We start from the raw sequence: 14,345 nt of genomic DNA, 5'->3' as shown, positions 1-14,345 counted from the left end.
CCCATGTAAATGTAAAAACGAGGTATTCCGACTTAATTTTCAAGGGTAGCGAAGTAATTGTGACCGACTTCAAGTAAGACTTCAATCCTATTTGGAGTTGGTCACAAATATGTAAGGGCAACAGAAACTTGCTATCTGGTGGATGTATGTATACAGTACAATTTCATTACAAACTGATCAAGAACAACATTAATTGCTAAAAGATTTTTGATAAAATAAACTTAATTTTAATAGATTACCAATTTGTTACTGGTCTAGACTGTTCGATATATCCTCGTGTAAATAGGCCACAGACAACTAAGTATACTGAATTGTAGGGAATGTTCCAAGTAATAATTAGATTATGTCTAGACATTACGTGGTAAGCTGTTTGTCTAGTTAGATTAATTTGCAGACAAACCAGTGCGGCGGATTTTATATGGAACAGTAGTTCTAAACTTGATTCGCTTAAAGCTCTAATATTATAATAGTTGCCTTTATCTAGTAAACTAAACATTAATTAATTTCAATTACGTGTATTTATAACCGCGTGTGGTTATTGTACTTAATAGTCAGCAATCTATTCGATGCAGACTAGCAGATATATTAATCATATGTAGCAGATATCTATTCGATGAATACAAAATTGTATTTTATCCTGTTTTTTTCTCTAACATTAAGTTGTCTATCATAGTTACGAGAATGGGTACGGTACTGCGACTAAAATCTTTCCGTTACGTAATTTTGCTTATGAAATTGTATAAGCATGTGATAACACAGCACATATTTACATGATTAAAACATTGATTGATGATGAAATACATACATATCATACATGAATGAAAAATTGAATGATTGAAAGAAGGATCCTTATACTCTTTCTTGATCCAATTGTAAACAATGAAGCGCAAAAGCCCGTGTCACACAGGAGTGATCCTGAATGTTTGATTTCTATTACATGCAGATTCTAGTGGCTAAGTGTGAAGAAAACATAAGCTGTAGTTTTGGAAAAAATCAAGATGGACTTATTCCCAGAATAAGTCAAAAATTACACCACTAGGTTGTGATTAAACTTAATAATCATATTGACGTTCAAAATTATTTACCTTATAAAATTAGGTATCCCACTAATGGAGGTGCTGATATTTCGAGACGAAAGCGGGGGCGGATCCCTCAAGCAGTAGTATATGGATATGCAGATAGATCCAAGCCATACGAAGTTGGCCAGGGCTGAGAACGGCACCAGATACTTCAGCTTGGTGATCTGGGTTATAGGAATCAGGACGACCAGAGTGAGGCCGCAGTAGGTGGTGATCGACCAGGTAGGCCCGCCGTAGACATCGGATACCTGGAAGTAACATTATAAATATATATGTATAGGCAACAATATTTGCATTGTGGAAAATGATAAAAAAACATATACTTAATACAGCAAACTAGGGACTTGCTGTTCTGTGTTATCTTTTAAAACGCCTTTGGCAAAAGCACGGCAGAACAATAATTGTAGTTTGCAATAGTTACTAAATCAGGCGCATTGAAAAACTGGTTGCTATTTTTTTGCGTCTCAAAAAATTAGACTTTGACAACAGCGCCATAGGTACATCAATTTGCACAAAAATATTTAAATTATTTCGCTTATTAGTGTGCTTTGTAAACACTGCCACATGATTTGTTTACGTTAATATATCATTTTATTAAAATGCTTACCTGTTTGAAGGATTCCGCGACCACCACGATGTAGACGCAACAAGCGCCTAAATGCGTTACTGCTAGCGCCCAATCTGCTAATTCCCTGTAATTATAATATTTTTCTCAAAATTATAACTTCTGCTACCACTATTGTATAGTCCACAAGGGTTGGAGGACAAAGCATTTGTGGACACCTTCGGGTAGGGTATTCGGCTAGGGTGTCTGTGGTTGATTATAGATCTGGGAAACTTGATGGCCCCGTATGGCGAAGCAGTGTCCTTACCGCTGTGACGCGCAAAGCGTTCCGGGTTTGTTCCTCACTCAGACTGTTCTGGGTCTGGGTGGCTTTGTGTATTTATCTTTTTGTGCGTTGATGGCCCCCACGACTTAGGGAACCCCAGTGTGTAGCTATGAGTGTAGAAAGCGTCTTTTTCAAATAAGTTAATACATTTTGGGGTTAATTTCAGATATCAGGTGGCAGGGACTGCTAACGTCAGATTAACATACTCGTTTGTTGAATTTCATAAAAAAATCATTACAAATAAAATTAGGCAATTAGTAAGCTTACCTAGCTAAAGGTGCAAATCTTCTCACGGGTTTCGGGCCGTGTTGAAACACAAGGTCGCAAGTGTCGGCGTAGCCCAAGCACGGCTTCTTCACTTCTATGCAAAGTTGTTGAGATGTCTTCACCTGGAAAAAAACATGTTTTTGTAATAAAATAGTAATAAGTATTTAAAATACATGGGGTTTTATAAGGATAAAAAATATTCTTTGGTATTATTTTATAACGAAATCAATTTTTAATGTAAATAACATGTTTCCTTATTAATTTAAGAACAATTAGGGATAATTTCAATAAAATTCACGGGAGAGCGAATTTACCTATACGTCAAAAGCATTCAAGTGTATAGGTTATGGAGAGGAAAAGTGTTATTTATTTTTTTATTGTCAAATAGAACGGTTTCACAGAGCCAATTAAACTATATGAAATGGTATCATTAATATAAATGTAAGATTTATTGTCAATGAATGATAAGTTTTTCTAAAATTTATGTCAAACTTCAGTCAATTCGAGAGGATAATAGCGTGAAGCGAGATATTATTATGAAATATCTTCGTTATACTTTAATCTTGTTTTCATATAACTTTTTATAGGCATACAATTTATAGGTATAAAAAGTTATATGAAAGCAAGGTTGATATGTCTTCTTACCCATAGCTTAATAAAACTTACGGGAAGTAACGACTCTTGTAATTTCTTTAGGTACTTTTTTGTTACTCTTGAAGATTCAAGTTTTTATTACTTATTGAGTGTTATTTTTGTGAGAACTTCCTACTTTGCCACAAGGCTCAAAGATCTAGTATGAGGTGTTTTAATTTTTTGTTGATATGACGTAACAAATCATCAAACTTTCATAATACATTCAACTTAACAACAAAGTTGCTGTGTTCCAGTTTGACGGGATGGTATGGGATCCAGTGGTATAGGAGACTTCCTTTTTACGAGGGGGAAACTTTCAAAAGGTGCCGTGGGAGAGACACAGGGTTATGTGGGATGCTTACCGCACTAAAACCCCCCGGCCGTCCTTAGCGTTGCCAAGAGGACATACGTACCAGAGGTGTTTCAACTTAATAATCAGAAGTAGCAACGCAACTGAGGCAAACCTCAAGTATAATCTTATATGCAATTGATTACGGATGTCTATGGGCGGAAGTAACCATTTACCTACTATAGGTGGAAGGTTGCTAGTTCAATAATTCAAATAAAATCATCTATCTATATTATTATATATTGTTTTAATCAATGGAAGTCACAAGAATGAATCTATATATTTTCATAGAACTAAAATACTTTTCTCAAAGTCTTAAACAGCGTTATAAAGGCCTTGTAACCAAGTACATAATCAGATTAACTACTACTATTGCGTATAGTAGGGCCGAAATAGAAAGTGTTTTAGGGTTATTACTCAACACAGATTGCCTTTGTGTGACGCTCTAGTTCATTGGTCGAGATGTAGGTATTGCGGTTAGCGGTTACACTATCAAATAACAAATAAGTACTTTATCGCACATTGATCATTAGTAGCGCTTTGCTAAAGCACTTCTGTTTATACTATCGGTCGTAATTATCTTTGAATAAAACCGTTCCGGTAGTAATAAGGAATAAATATGTATTATATATGACGACTTCTAATGCCTCCGTAGGTCTCTACAAAATAAATCTGTTACAATACATTCTAATAGGAGTCATTAAATCTTGCCTAAGGCCATAAGGGCGGTTTGAAAACATTCTGAAACAGTACCGTGACGAAGCCTTGTCCTGTTGTGATGAGAGCTCCGCTATAGTGGGATAAAAAGTATTTCAATGAACATGCTACTGACAGCAAAGTATGTAAATTTGCTATGTTGAAGTTTGGGTATGTTATAAGGCGAAGATCCTTAAATTATTTGAAGGTGGTACAACCGTTTGTGGTTTGACACCAAAGACACCACCAGCACAACTTATAAGAGTGGCAACTTTTTTATATCATCAGTGTTAAGCGCGACATACTTAAGTGGTTAGGGAGACATACTTATCCAAGGGATTGGTTACAGACGTGTATGGGCGACTTACTACCAAGCGTTGAATATTCGTCTGTCACTACAGTTCCATAAATATACAATAATTCACTTACTAGAACATGTATCGCGTGTGCGCATATGAAGCCGACCAGCATGGTGCCAATGCTCCCGACCAGGAGGCCGGCGCTCTTGAAGGCAAGTGGCATGGCGAGCACTCCAGACCCTAGCGAGGCCTTTAGGAGATGAGCTAAGGCGCCAAATGATCTGTAAAATTGGGCAAAGGTGTAGGTTAAGGTAGTCTTAAAAATAATAAACATGGTTTTTGGACCGATAATAAGTAAAAATAGGAAGTATTGCATTATTTATAATATAGGAGTAGGTAACGAGACCATTTGATGACAAGTGGTCACTGCTCAGGATCACAGTATTACCTGAGGTCACTTATAAACGTGTTGTTATCCTCGAAAACTAAATTGAAAGGCCTCGTGTAAATGTCTCTCTTATAACACTCTTCAAAGTGATACACAGCAGCACTTCGTCAATTTTTGCCTACGAAAGATCGATATTTGAAATTGGTTGCCTAGGATTGTCAAACGACAATATTGATGGTTGTGTAGAATAATGGGTGTATCTCCATGATGTTTAATCTATCTCTATAGTGGTTTAAGTTACCGTGAATTGGTTTCAAGATGTGCCAACTCTTCTTCGCAATGTTTATATTCGAAATAATCATGAACATTTCAATCGTGGGAAATCTTTGTATTATTTTTTCTGTCTCTGTGAATGCATATAAATATATGTTGGTTTATTTATTTGTTTGAGATTTATAGATCTTGACACCGTGTGAATATTTAGCAGTTTTTAAACTCGTTCCTACCATATTTATAATAATAATTATTATTATATATATATTATAGATAGGTAAGAAAACCTCTGACAGGTTCTGCTATTATAAAATATGCTATTATATTCGTGTAATGACCTTATTGGTAGGATCTAGTTTTTTAGTCGCCTTGAGACTTCGATCACTAATAAGAACTGAGAGGAACAAGGCGTACAACTTTTTATTAAACAGTTTTTTAAGTTGAATGATAAGTGATGATGCTTTCTGTTTTTTTTTAATTCAATAGGTATACAATAACGAAGAATTTGTTGATAAGTATAGAAGTGGCATGGCTGAATATTTGTGGGCAGTGATTTTAATGCCGTCTTTTTTGTCAATTTAAAAATCTTCACCCGATAAATACGGTTTAAGGTCCCTTTGGCCACAGCCTGTACGGGTTTTATATATTTTTTTGCAAAACAAGTTATACAAGTATTGGCGAGTTATTTATTGGTTTGCATAATGTATTTTTATGTAACAGAAGTGATAAATAGGTATTCTTTAAGATATTAATAATACTAGTAGCGGTTAATAAAATTACTGTAAGTATGCCGCGTTGAAGTTTCAGGTTCATACACCAGGCAGGTACAGCTAAATAAATGATAATCAGTTTCTGTTCTGGGTCTTTATGTTGAAAGGAAGCACAATACAAAATTCAAAAAAGGACGATGAATAGAAAGCTATATTATTGTTATTATTAAGCTGTTCTTCAAACTAAAACAGAAATCCTAGCCTCATAACCTTTTAACAATATAGTAATAGTAATAGTAATAGTAATAGTAATAGTAATAGTAATAGTAATAGTAATAGTAATAGTAATAGTAATAGTAATAGTAATAGTAATAGTAATAGTAATAGTAATAGTAATAGTAATAGTAATAGTAGTATACCCACAATTGTGTATAACCCTAATTCACACTTGTACATTGAAACCTGCCCTGTACCTTTAAAATCAGCCAGCATACTAAACATTTCATACTGCCTCAGAATATTTTTGTTTTGTTCCCTAAAATAAGCTTTCTTTTATACGGGATTGAAGGCCCGGGCGGGGAATTTTATTATTAAAGATATTTCCTTAATAAAATACTCACGAAGTATTTGACTCCAACGGTCTGTGGTCGGCGGGCACGTAGGGGTCCAAATCTTCTCTTGATCCATTGTACGCTAATTCTATCCTGAAAGGAAAATAATACATTATGTTATAAAATATTTATCTTATAGTTCGGTCGACAGTTTTGGTTGACAGTACCCTTACCATGAGATTTCAACACATCCCACAATTTTACGTTACGTTTACTCAATCCATTATACTGTTCCGTTTGCTTCAGTAGACTGAGTAAACGTAACAATAAGTAAGTGCTCAAGTATTTTTGTCTGTCCTTACATGTTCACAAAAAAGAGAGACAAAACATAAAGCGCGCTTGTCAATTTAGACATTTAATGTTACGTTACTGGCACTATAGTTCTGATACAATCCGTTAGAGGCCCTGATTGGATTGTATGGGCAATACGTAAACAAATACCAAAACAGTCAAATTTGTCAAAACGTAAAAACTCATGGTAAGGGTAAGGTCGTATCAGGATAAACTTTGTAATTTTGAGATAGCGTCGAATATACTGTGAACATATTATTATTTTTTATTTGCTGTAAAAAATATAATTGAAATTGTCGAAATAGATATTATGAATTGTGTGTATAATTTTAAGGGTTACCGGACTGAGTCCAACAAAAATAGTAATACACATAATTATTTTATTATTATTTTTAGTACATAAATATTGTCCCCTTTGATTTTTTTCATAATATTATAAACAGGTTGAAAAACTACACGTGACAATATTCAACAATTTACTGCAAACAGCGGAGGCTTAGTAATAAACCATACCCAAAGGGTAAAAACGGAATCCTACTACTAAGCCTCCGCTTTCAGTCCGTCTGTCACAGGGATTTATGCCTTGACCCGTTATAGAAATGAAGAACCACTTGAAATGGTTGCAGAGTATGTATAACGGTGGCCGTTATAATAATAAACACTAAAAATAAAAAGCTTGAAAATAAATGACTATCAATTGAACCGTAATAGGTAGACGGTTCAAAATTTCACAACGCATTAACTTCTATGACTGCTACGATAACAGCTATTAAAAATATTTTTTGTGATACGAAAATGTTGGTGGTACGGAACCGTCCGCTTGTTGACTGGCACTTGACCAATATTTATCCTTTAGGAATATACGGATTTTTTTTATATAATATAGGAGTAGCAGACGAGCATGCAGTCCACCTGAGGTCGGCCACAGATGCGCTGCTACCCCTGAGGACTAAGTTGGAACGCCTCGGAAAAGTGTGTCTCCCTTACCACACCCTTCAAAACGGAACACAGCAGCGCCTAACACTGCTGTTATTAGATAGAAATAGGTGTGGCGGTTGTGGCGCCGGAGTGGAACCACAAAGAGTTCTACGACCTTCAAATAATATAATAAATTACGGAATCCTAAAAAGTTTAAAATAACGTGCAAGCAAAAATTCTTCAAGGATTATTTTCTGTTACATAATTAACTAGCGCGGTAGTACAAAGGAAGCTAAAAATAGAATATAATCCTCTTTCGTGGTAAGTATCGTAGTACAGAAGGTTTTTGCATAAAATAGGAGAAGACGCTTTGTAGATGAAAATAGTCTGAGGGCGATGTAAAATTGATACTGATATTATCAGAAGCACAATTTGCTAAAATGTATTTAGCCCGTAAAGTGACTTGGATGAATGACACGTGTTATTACTTATTAGTATTCATACATGTAATTAAAACATAATGAAATGTAATATGTATTCGAATCATAACTCATCCGGGTCTGACTGGTAACGAATGTAAAAAAAAAATAGGCAATATACAGTAACACAATTATGTTAACAAGGATACCGATATAACATTACGTTAGAGCCCGTCATTAATAAATTAATCTATCTCTTTTTTACTACCAAAGATCGGATATGACAATGTCACGTGTCACCCTTTGGTAGGTAAAATATTGGATAGATTGATTATTAACAAAAAGTACTCTTGGTTGACAATCTTGTAGCATTCGACATTACATATTATTATCATAGTCATAGTCATAGATGATAGTATATAATCATTGTTTTTATGAACACTACATGCAACTTATTGTAAGTAATCGTTTCTGTCACGAACTATGACAAATGGATGAGTCGACCAATGTCATGTAATAAATGAATGACATTGGACGTTTGTAATATAATGAAGCGAGACCGGAACTAAATTTGGCTGAATCAATTTATTTGCAATTCATGCAATTGAACGAACTATTCAATGAATGAACAGGGAAATTACTACATTATCATTTGGTTTTAATCCGCGAATTCTATTAAAATATTTTTACAGTTTTACGTCGACGCTTTTCAATGTTTTTTTTTTTTTTTTTTATGACGGTACGTACTTTATGTTTTAATACGCGTATCAAAATACATAGCTATTTCTGCCGACACTTTTCAAAGAAATACTTTTTTTAGTACCGGTGTATGTCATTAATTCTATATAAACTATACAAACCCAGACAGACGCACTTTTATTTTAACGTTACACTGATGGTTAAGTATTTCAAGGGGCAGTGGTGTCATAGGAAGCCAAAATCCTGCCATATTCGAACATGGACAAAAGTCTATAAGAATATGACTGCAAGTATAAGGAACGATCTGTAATTTGGCACAAAACTGCGAAGTAATACAATACTCGTAGCGATATATAGAATTTACACATTGAATAGGATTATTTACGGCTTCCCACTCTTTTGAGTTAAGCACTTATCCCATAAATGGGCTCCTTTACACTTTGATACTTTCAACGACATTACTCTACTGTGGGCATGCAAGATTGTTTCTGCTTATAAATTATGGCATCTGAAGAGGTCCGTGGTAATTACCATTGATGAAGTTATAACACTGACGCGAGGAATTGGCGTTCAATCTGAGAGAATTGGTGATGATTTGACCCCAATCTACCCCATGCCCTGATGTAATAACTGTTTTTCATTGCATCATGAATCGTGTATTACGTTAAATATTGATTTGCGTTCTAGCGTTGCGCACAAGTGGTTAGGTCAAGTGGCCATAATTGTCAATCAATATTATAATAATAATACAATTAATTTATCTAGGTCGATTTATATGAAGGCTCTGTTGTTTTTGTAACCTTGGAGGAAATAGTTTTCTTTCAGTTCATGCTTTTGTGGCGTAACGTTATTAAATAAGCATTAATTTGCTACACAAGGGGGTAATGCGCCGGGCAAGGGATTTATGTTTCGAGCACCGAGCTTATTTTTTGGGCATCGGGTATCGCGAGCTGGGATCTTTACTTCAAGCGGGGATATTATTCCGGTCAATGGATATATAGTATGTAATCAATGGTTTCAAATCATTCAAAGTAGGACGATTTGTTCTGTCGGAATTTAGTTTGTTAGCTATACTAAATTTAGATTATTTTTTAGATAATTAAAATAAAATGTCACGTTGCTCTACGGTGAGTTTCGAATATTTGTCATCAAATAGTGAAATTCACAATTTCGTTGAATGATTTTTGTTTTGTTTTTCTACTGTCTACATTTTTTGTACAACTTGGCTGCCACACTACCGTGTGTATGTTGAGGTTATTTTAGAAGTAGCAACTACCCAACTCATATTACAATAAATAAATAAAAAATATGTTACGTACTTGTTGTTCTACTACAATGAAGTTATTCGATTTACTTTACGTCATTCCCTTACACGAACAAAGAAGGTAATAAATCTCTTGTATGTACATTGTTGGTGCAAAGAACATTTGTACTGTAATAACGATTCCACAAAACACTTCAGTATTAAATAAGATATAAATCGAAACGTGATGCAACTGCAAAGGTAAGGCAACTGCAAATAGCGTAATAATAAAATTACCACAAATCATTCTTTGGGAAATAAAGATAGCAATATGTTAAATGGTAGGTACATATTCCTTCATTCTTCGAAGCTTCCATGTTCGAAGATTACATTACATTATTGTGGGTTTACCACATTTTACTATTTTTTATTAAATTCTGTCCTAAAATTTACCTATTCTGTATCTTTAACAGAAACTTTAATTTTCAACAATTTCTAGTAAAACTACTATTATTTATTTATTTCTCACGGATAAACTATTTTTGGTCACTTTCATTCAGGAATATCCCGAAAGAAACTTTATGCATTGAGTCCTCTATTTATGTGTGTAACAACAGTTCACCACTTTCTTTATCTGAACTAATATTATAAAAAGAAAAACTTTGTTTGTTTGTTTGATTGTAATGACTATTAATTACAATCAAACAAACAAACAAAGTTAGGCTTAACAAATAGGCTCAAAAACTACTGGACCGATTTTAAAAATTATTTCACCATTCGAAAGCTACATTATCCACGAGTAACATAGGCTATATTTTATATGAAATATATTTGATAAATAGATTTTGAGGCGGTACAAAGTTTTCCGGGTCAGCTAGTCCTTAAATAAATTTAAAGAATGGTAAATGAAAATAAGCAGCTAAAATCCAATAAAATTTGATAAAATAAATAATTTTCGAATAGAGAATTTAAATATTCTTAAATATCTGATACATAAATCATTACTTGACATGACTAGATCGAACTTCTAAAGGGACTAAATTAATTATGATAATTATATAAGATAATATTATATACATACAGACAGTTTTCGTTTGTTTCCTTATAAATCTAATTTTATATATGGAAAGATAACATCCGTAAGTATGCCTGATGAATAATCCACAGGCGAGTTAACGATATCTTTTTAAATGATCTTTGATTGACCACATTGACGTAAATGCATTCGTTTTCTTTACAAAGATCGTGACAAATTGTATTGTCTTCGCCAGAAAATATATTATATTTTTGGTCATGTCACACACCGCATTGTTCTTTAGTGTTTGTGGTAAATTGAGGTAATCGGTACCTTGATGGTACGAGTTCTTAAGTGGGTTTTACCGACGTTACCTACATACCACAATGTCCTTATCGAATTCGTACGTAAAAAGGTCGTTAAAAAGAGGAAGAGAGTGCTTTTCTTGTATTTTTCTAATAATGTTTAGAGTCATTTCTTAAATATTTTTGTTAGGTATACGAGTAGCAAGTCTGATTAGTTTTATTCGTTATTTGATTCATTTGACATTTTCTCAACATTAAATAAAATTTCATATTTTTCGTGTGCTATGAATTGTTACTACTATTGAAATTCGGCCATAACGTTGTAGTTTATTAATGTAATGTACGAGTTAGAATCGTAGTTAGAATCGCACCTCTAATTTTGCTAAGTTACGTGTATTTCAAAAATAATGATCACTTGAAAATTAATTATTATTTTTGGGCCTCTCCTAATGAGCATGATTTATCACAAATCAAGAGCAAAAAATCAAGGTAATAATAATATTTTGTAACATGTATTTCTAAATTTCTTCTTTCTTGCCATTTTTCTTCTATTTCTTGCCAGCTAATACGGTTCCCGGCGACATAACAGGCAAGTATGAGTTATATTAACATATGTAGATTAAACCTATTGTTATTGTAATGTATTTGCATCTAACTTTGTTTTTCCTCAATCCTTATCATAGTCGTACATCTAAATCGATATCGTGTGAAGTTATTATAACAATAGGTAATATTATTACTATGATTTGAATCAGGATTAAATTAACTATATCAGTACTTATATATACGTTTTGCATTTATTATCAGGCCCATCATGTTTCATGATGTTGCTTGCCCCTGAATATGCTCAATTACACATATTTTCTTTATTGTCAGGACAAATATAAGGTTTTCCTTTATTTTCAGAGCCTAATATACAGTTTCAGGTGTCACCCGGCCCTAACTATGCGTAATCACAAATATGGCGCTTGGTTTCTTGAAATACGATTTTGGTTGTTACAGGATCAATTTTTACCAAGTCGATTATTGATTCGTCGTGTTATTTATAATTTTATTGTTAGTAGCGTCAAATTGAACTATAATCATTTTCTAGACCTATACTTTTTTCGATTCTTGTGTTCTTTTTCGCGGATCAAAATGCAGGCACGCAGCTCTAAAGTTATGTACGTATTAGAGATTAATTATCACTTGCTTACGGTGAAGTAAAACATCGTGAGGAAAACTGCATACCGGAGAAATCTTAAAAAAACAATATTTTCAAAGGTAGTCTACCAATTAGTAGTTGCGCTGAAATTAATTCGAACGTTCAAATTCGAACGGTATGTTATTTTGTTGAAACTGGTTTGAAAGTATGCACAGTTATTTTAGCAACGCACACTGGATTGTATAAGTGCGTAAGTTCATGTGATAAATAATCTTCGTGAATATGTGTCATATATTTCAACACAAACTGTTTCAAACATAGATATACTACTAATAAAGACGGTTTCAAATAAATTTATTTGTTTTTTTTTCATATCCGACTACGCCTAAAGTAGGGTAATGTTTTTTGGCAAACTCTACAGCCTTTAGGGTTTGACGGTTTTAAACATGAGGTGTATGTAATTCGATTCATCTTGGCAATGAGAGTAATACTGGATACCTTAAAAATTTTCAAAAAAGCGTTTTTAATATTTCGTTTCAGTACGGCTTTTATGAGTTACGCAGTCAAGGTTTTCGTTTTTTAAAACATCTGCACTGACTTTGTCAGTTACTTCAATTTTCTCCTGGTCAGACCGTTTTGATGATCATTATGAGGGTTGAAAAATACTCAATAGATTCACTGCTGGGCTTTAGTCCGTAATTAGAATGAATAGGATTCAAACCCTAGTTTACTTCGTCAGCCAAGCACGAATTAATAGTTTATCTATTAAAACTTATGAAGAATTCTTTATTTGTTTCCTTATAACATTTCCTTCAAACCGTGAAATTAATAATTTATATGCAATATGGAAAAATCCAAAATGATAGTTTGGGTGTTTTTCTGTGTGCCATTTAACAATTAAAATTTTGTTAAAACCAATCTTCTAAAATTGGGATCTAAAAAATATAAAAAGCGGAGAACCTGATTGCGGAGGGCGATGTTTATCGAGCTTATGTATTGCTCGAACTTTAGTATGCTCTGCAGCCCAAACGACTTGTCGAATTTCAAAATATGAGATGTCGTTGGATTCATCTTAATAAAATTGTAGAGCGACATAGGTTAAATTTTTAAGTAGTCTTTATTTTTATTTTTGTGATAATTTTGTACTTTACCTTTGATGCATATTTATGTTCTTAATTGCCTTCAATTTATTTATTGGAATGTGATATTTTATTATTTCCACGACGTTTTGCAAATTAGTTACGCAGTCGCAATTAAACCCGTCCATTTTGTGCTCAGTTCGTTTTTATTGCAAGTCTAACTGTACTGTGTATTTATCACGAGACATTCGAGTTTCTTAATTAAGCAGTATAAAGGGATTAACTTTGATTAAGTTGGTTAATTCAGTTTGTTTTGTAATAAGCTATTCATAAGCCCTTGTTAAAGTTTCGTTCGTGTCTTTGTCGCACACAGAATAGATCGTAACAAGGTTATTTTTTCATTTCCTTTCGTTTTTGTACGTTTCGTTTTATTCCGTTTTCTACCTTGAAGATTCAAGGGTCAAATATAGGCAAACATGCAAGCATTTTTGATTTTTGGAATTTATCTACACATACATATTATTTTTAGTGGTTTAGAAAAATATCGTGAGGAAACCTGTACGCCTGAGAGTTCTTTAAAAACGATCTCAAAAAAGAGTCATCTCTACGAGTCTGGAGTTGCTCAGCGTGGTGATGTAATTTAAGCTTTTTCACCCGGCAAGAAGACAACAACAGTAGGATAACATATATTGATAATGCCGACAAAATATTATGAGTACTTACTTAGAACTATAATTGTCCATGACGGGCCGAACAGGTGCGTCTCCGTTCATCTCCATGCTGACTTTCTTCATAGACATCTCTGTATGTTGTTATATCGCCTACCTCCTTCGCATTGCCACCAACTTTACCTGTAAATAAGACAAGTAATTTGTAAAACATTTAAATAATCATTATTAATTAACACGTTCCTGTTACTGTTTGTTAAAGTATTTTCAGACGATGGTTATTGTCGAATGAAAACATCGACTGTTTTTCCTTAATATATTCGTCTTCTAATGTCATTCTTAATGTGGTGTGAAGAAGCATAACACATT

The 14,345-nt window shown here is 33.6% G+C and overlaps 1 protein-coding gene across 2 annotated transcripts in view; it reads right to left on the bottom strand.

Annotated features, from left to right (window-relative positions):
• The window catches only part of LOC140751839 (proton-coupled amino acid transporter-like protein acs), a 41,209-nt gene that overhangs the window by 5,390 nt on the left and 21,474 nt on the right, over positions 1 to 14,345 (bottom strand). For both annotated transcript variants that reach the window (XM_073085910.1, XM_073085911.1), the window contains exons 2-7: positions 14,032 to 14,159; positions 6,205 to 6,288; positions 4,344 to 4,494; positions 2,237 to 2,358; positions 1,687 to 1,771; positions 1,086 to 1,327 (exon numbers count right to left, since the gene is read on the bottom strand). In XM_073085910.1, coding sequence (XP_072942011.1) covers positions 1,086 to 1,327; positions 1,687 to 1,771; positions 2,237 to 2,358; positions 4,344 to 4,494; positions 6,205 to 6,288; positions 14,032 to 14,108 — 761 coding nt within the window. In that variant the 5' untranslated portion in view covers positions 14,109 to 14,159. The remainder of the gene's footprint in view (positions 1 to 1,085; positions 1,328 to 1,686; positions 1,772 to 2,236; positions 2,359 to 4,343; positions 4,495 to 6,204; positions 6,289 to 14,031; positions 14,160 to 14,345) is intronic.

This window comes from Epargyreus clarus, unplaced genomic scaffold, assembly GCF_041222505.1.
Source record: "Epargyreus clarus isolate Ecla_fem2 unplaced genomic scaffold, WU_Ecla_fem_2.2 ptg000023l, whole genome shotgun sequence".
Classification (NCBI taxonomy): domain Eukaryota; kingdom Metazoa; phylum Arthropoda; class Insecta; order Lepidoptera; family Hesperiidae; genus Epargyreus; species Epargyreus clarus.
This window is presented reverse-complemented; position numbering and strand designations above follow the sequence as displayed.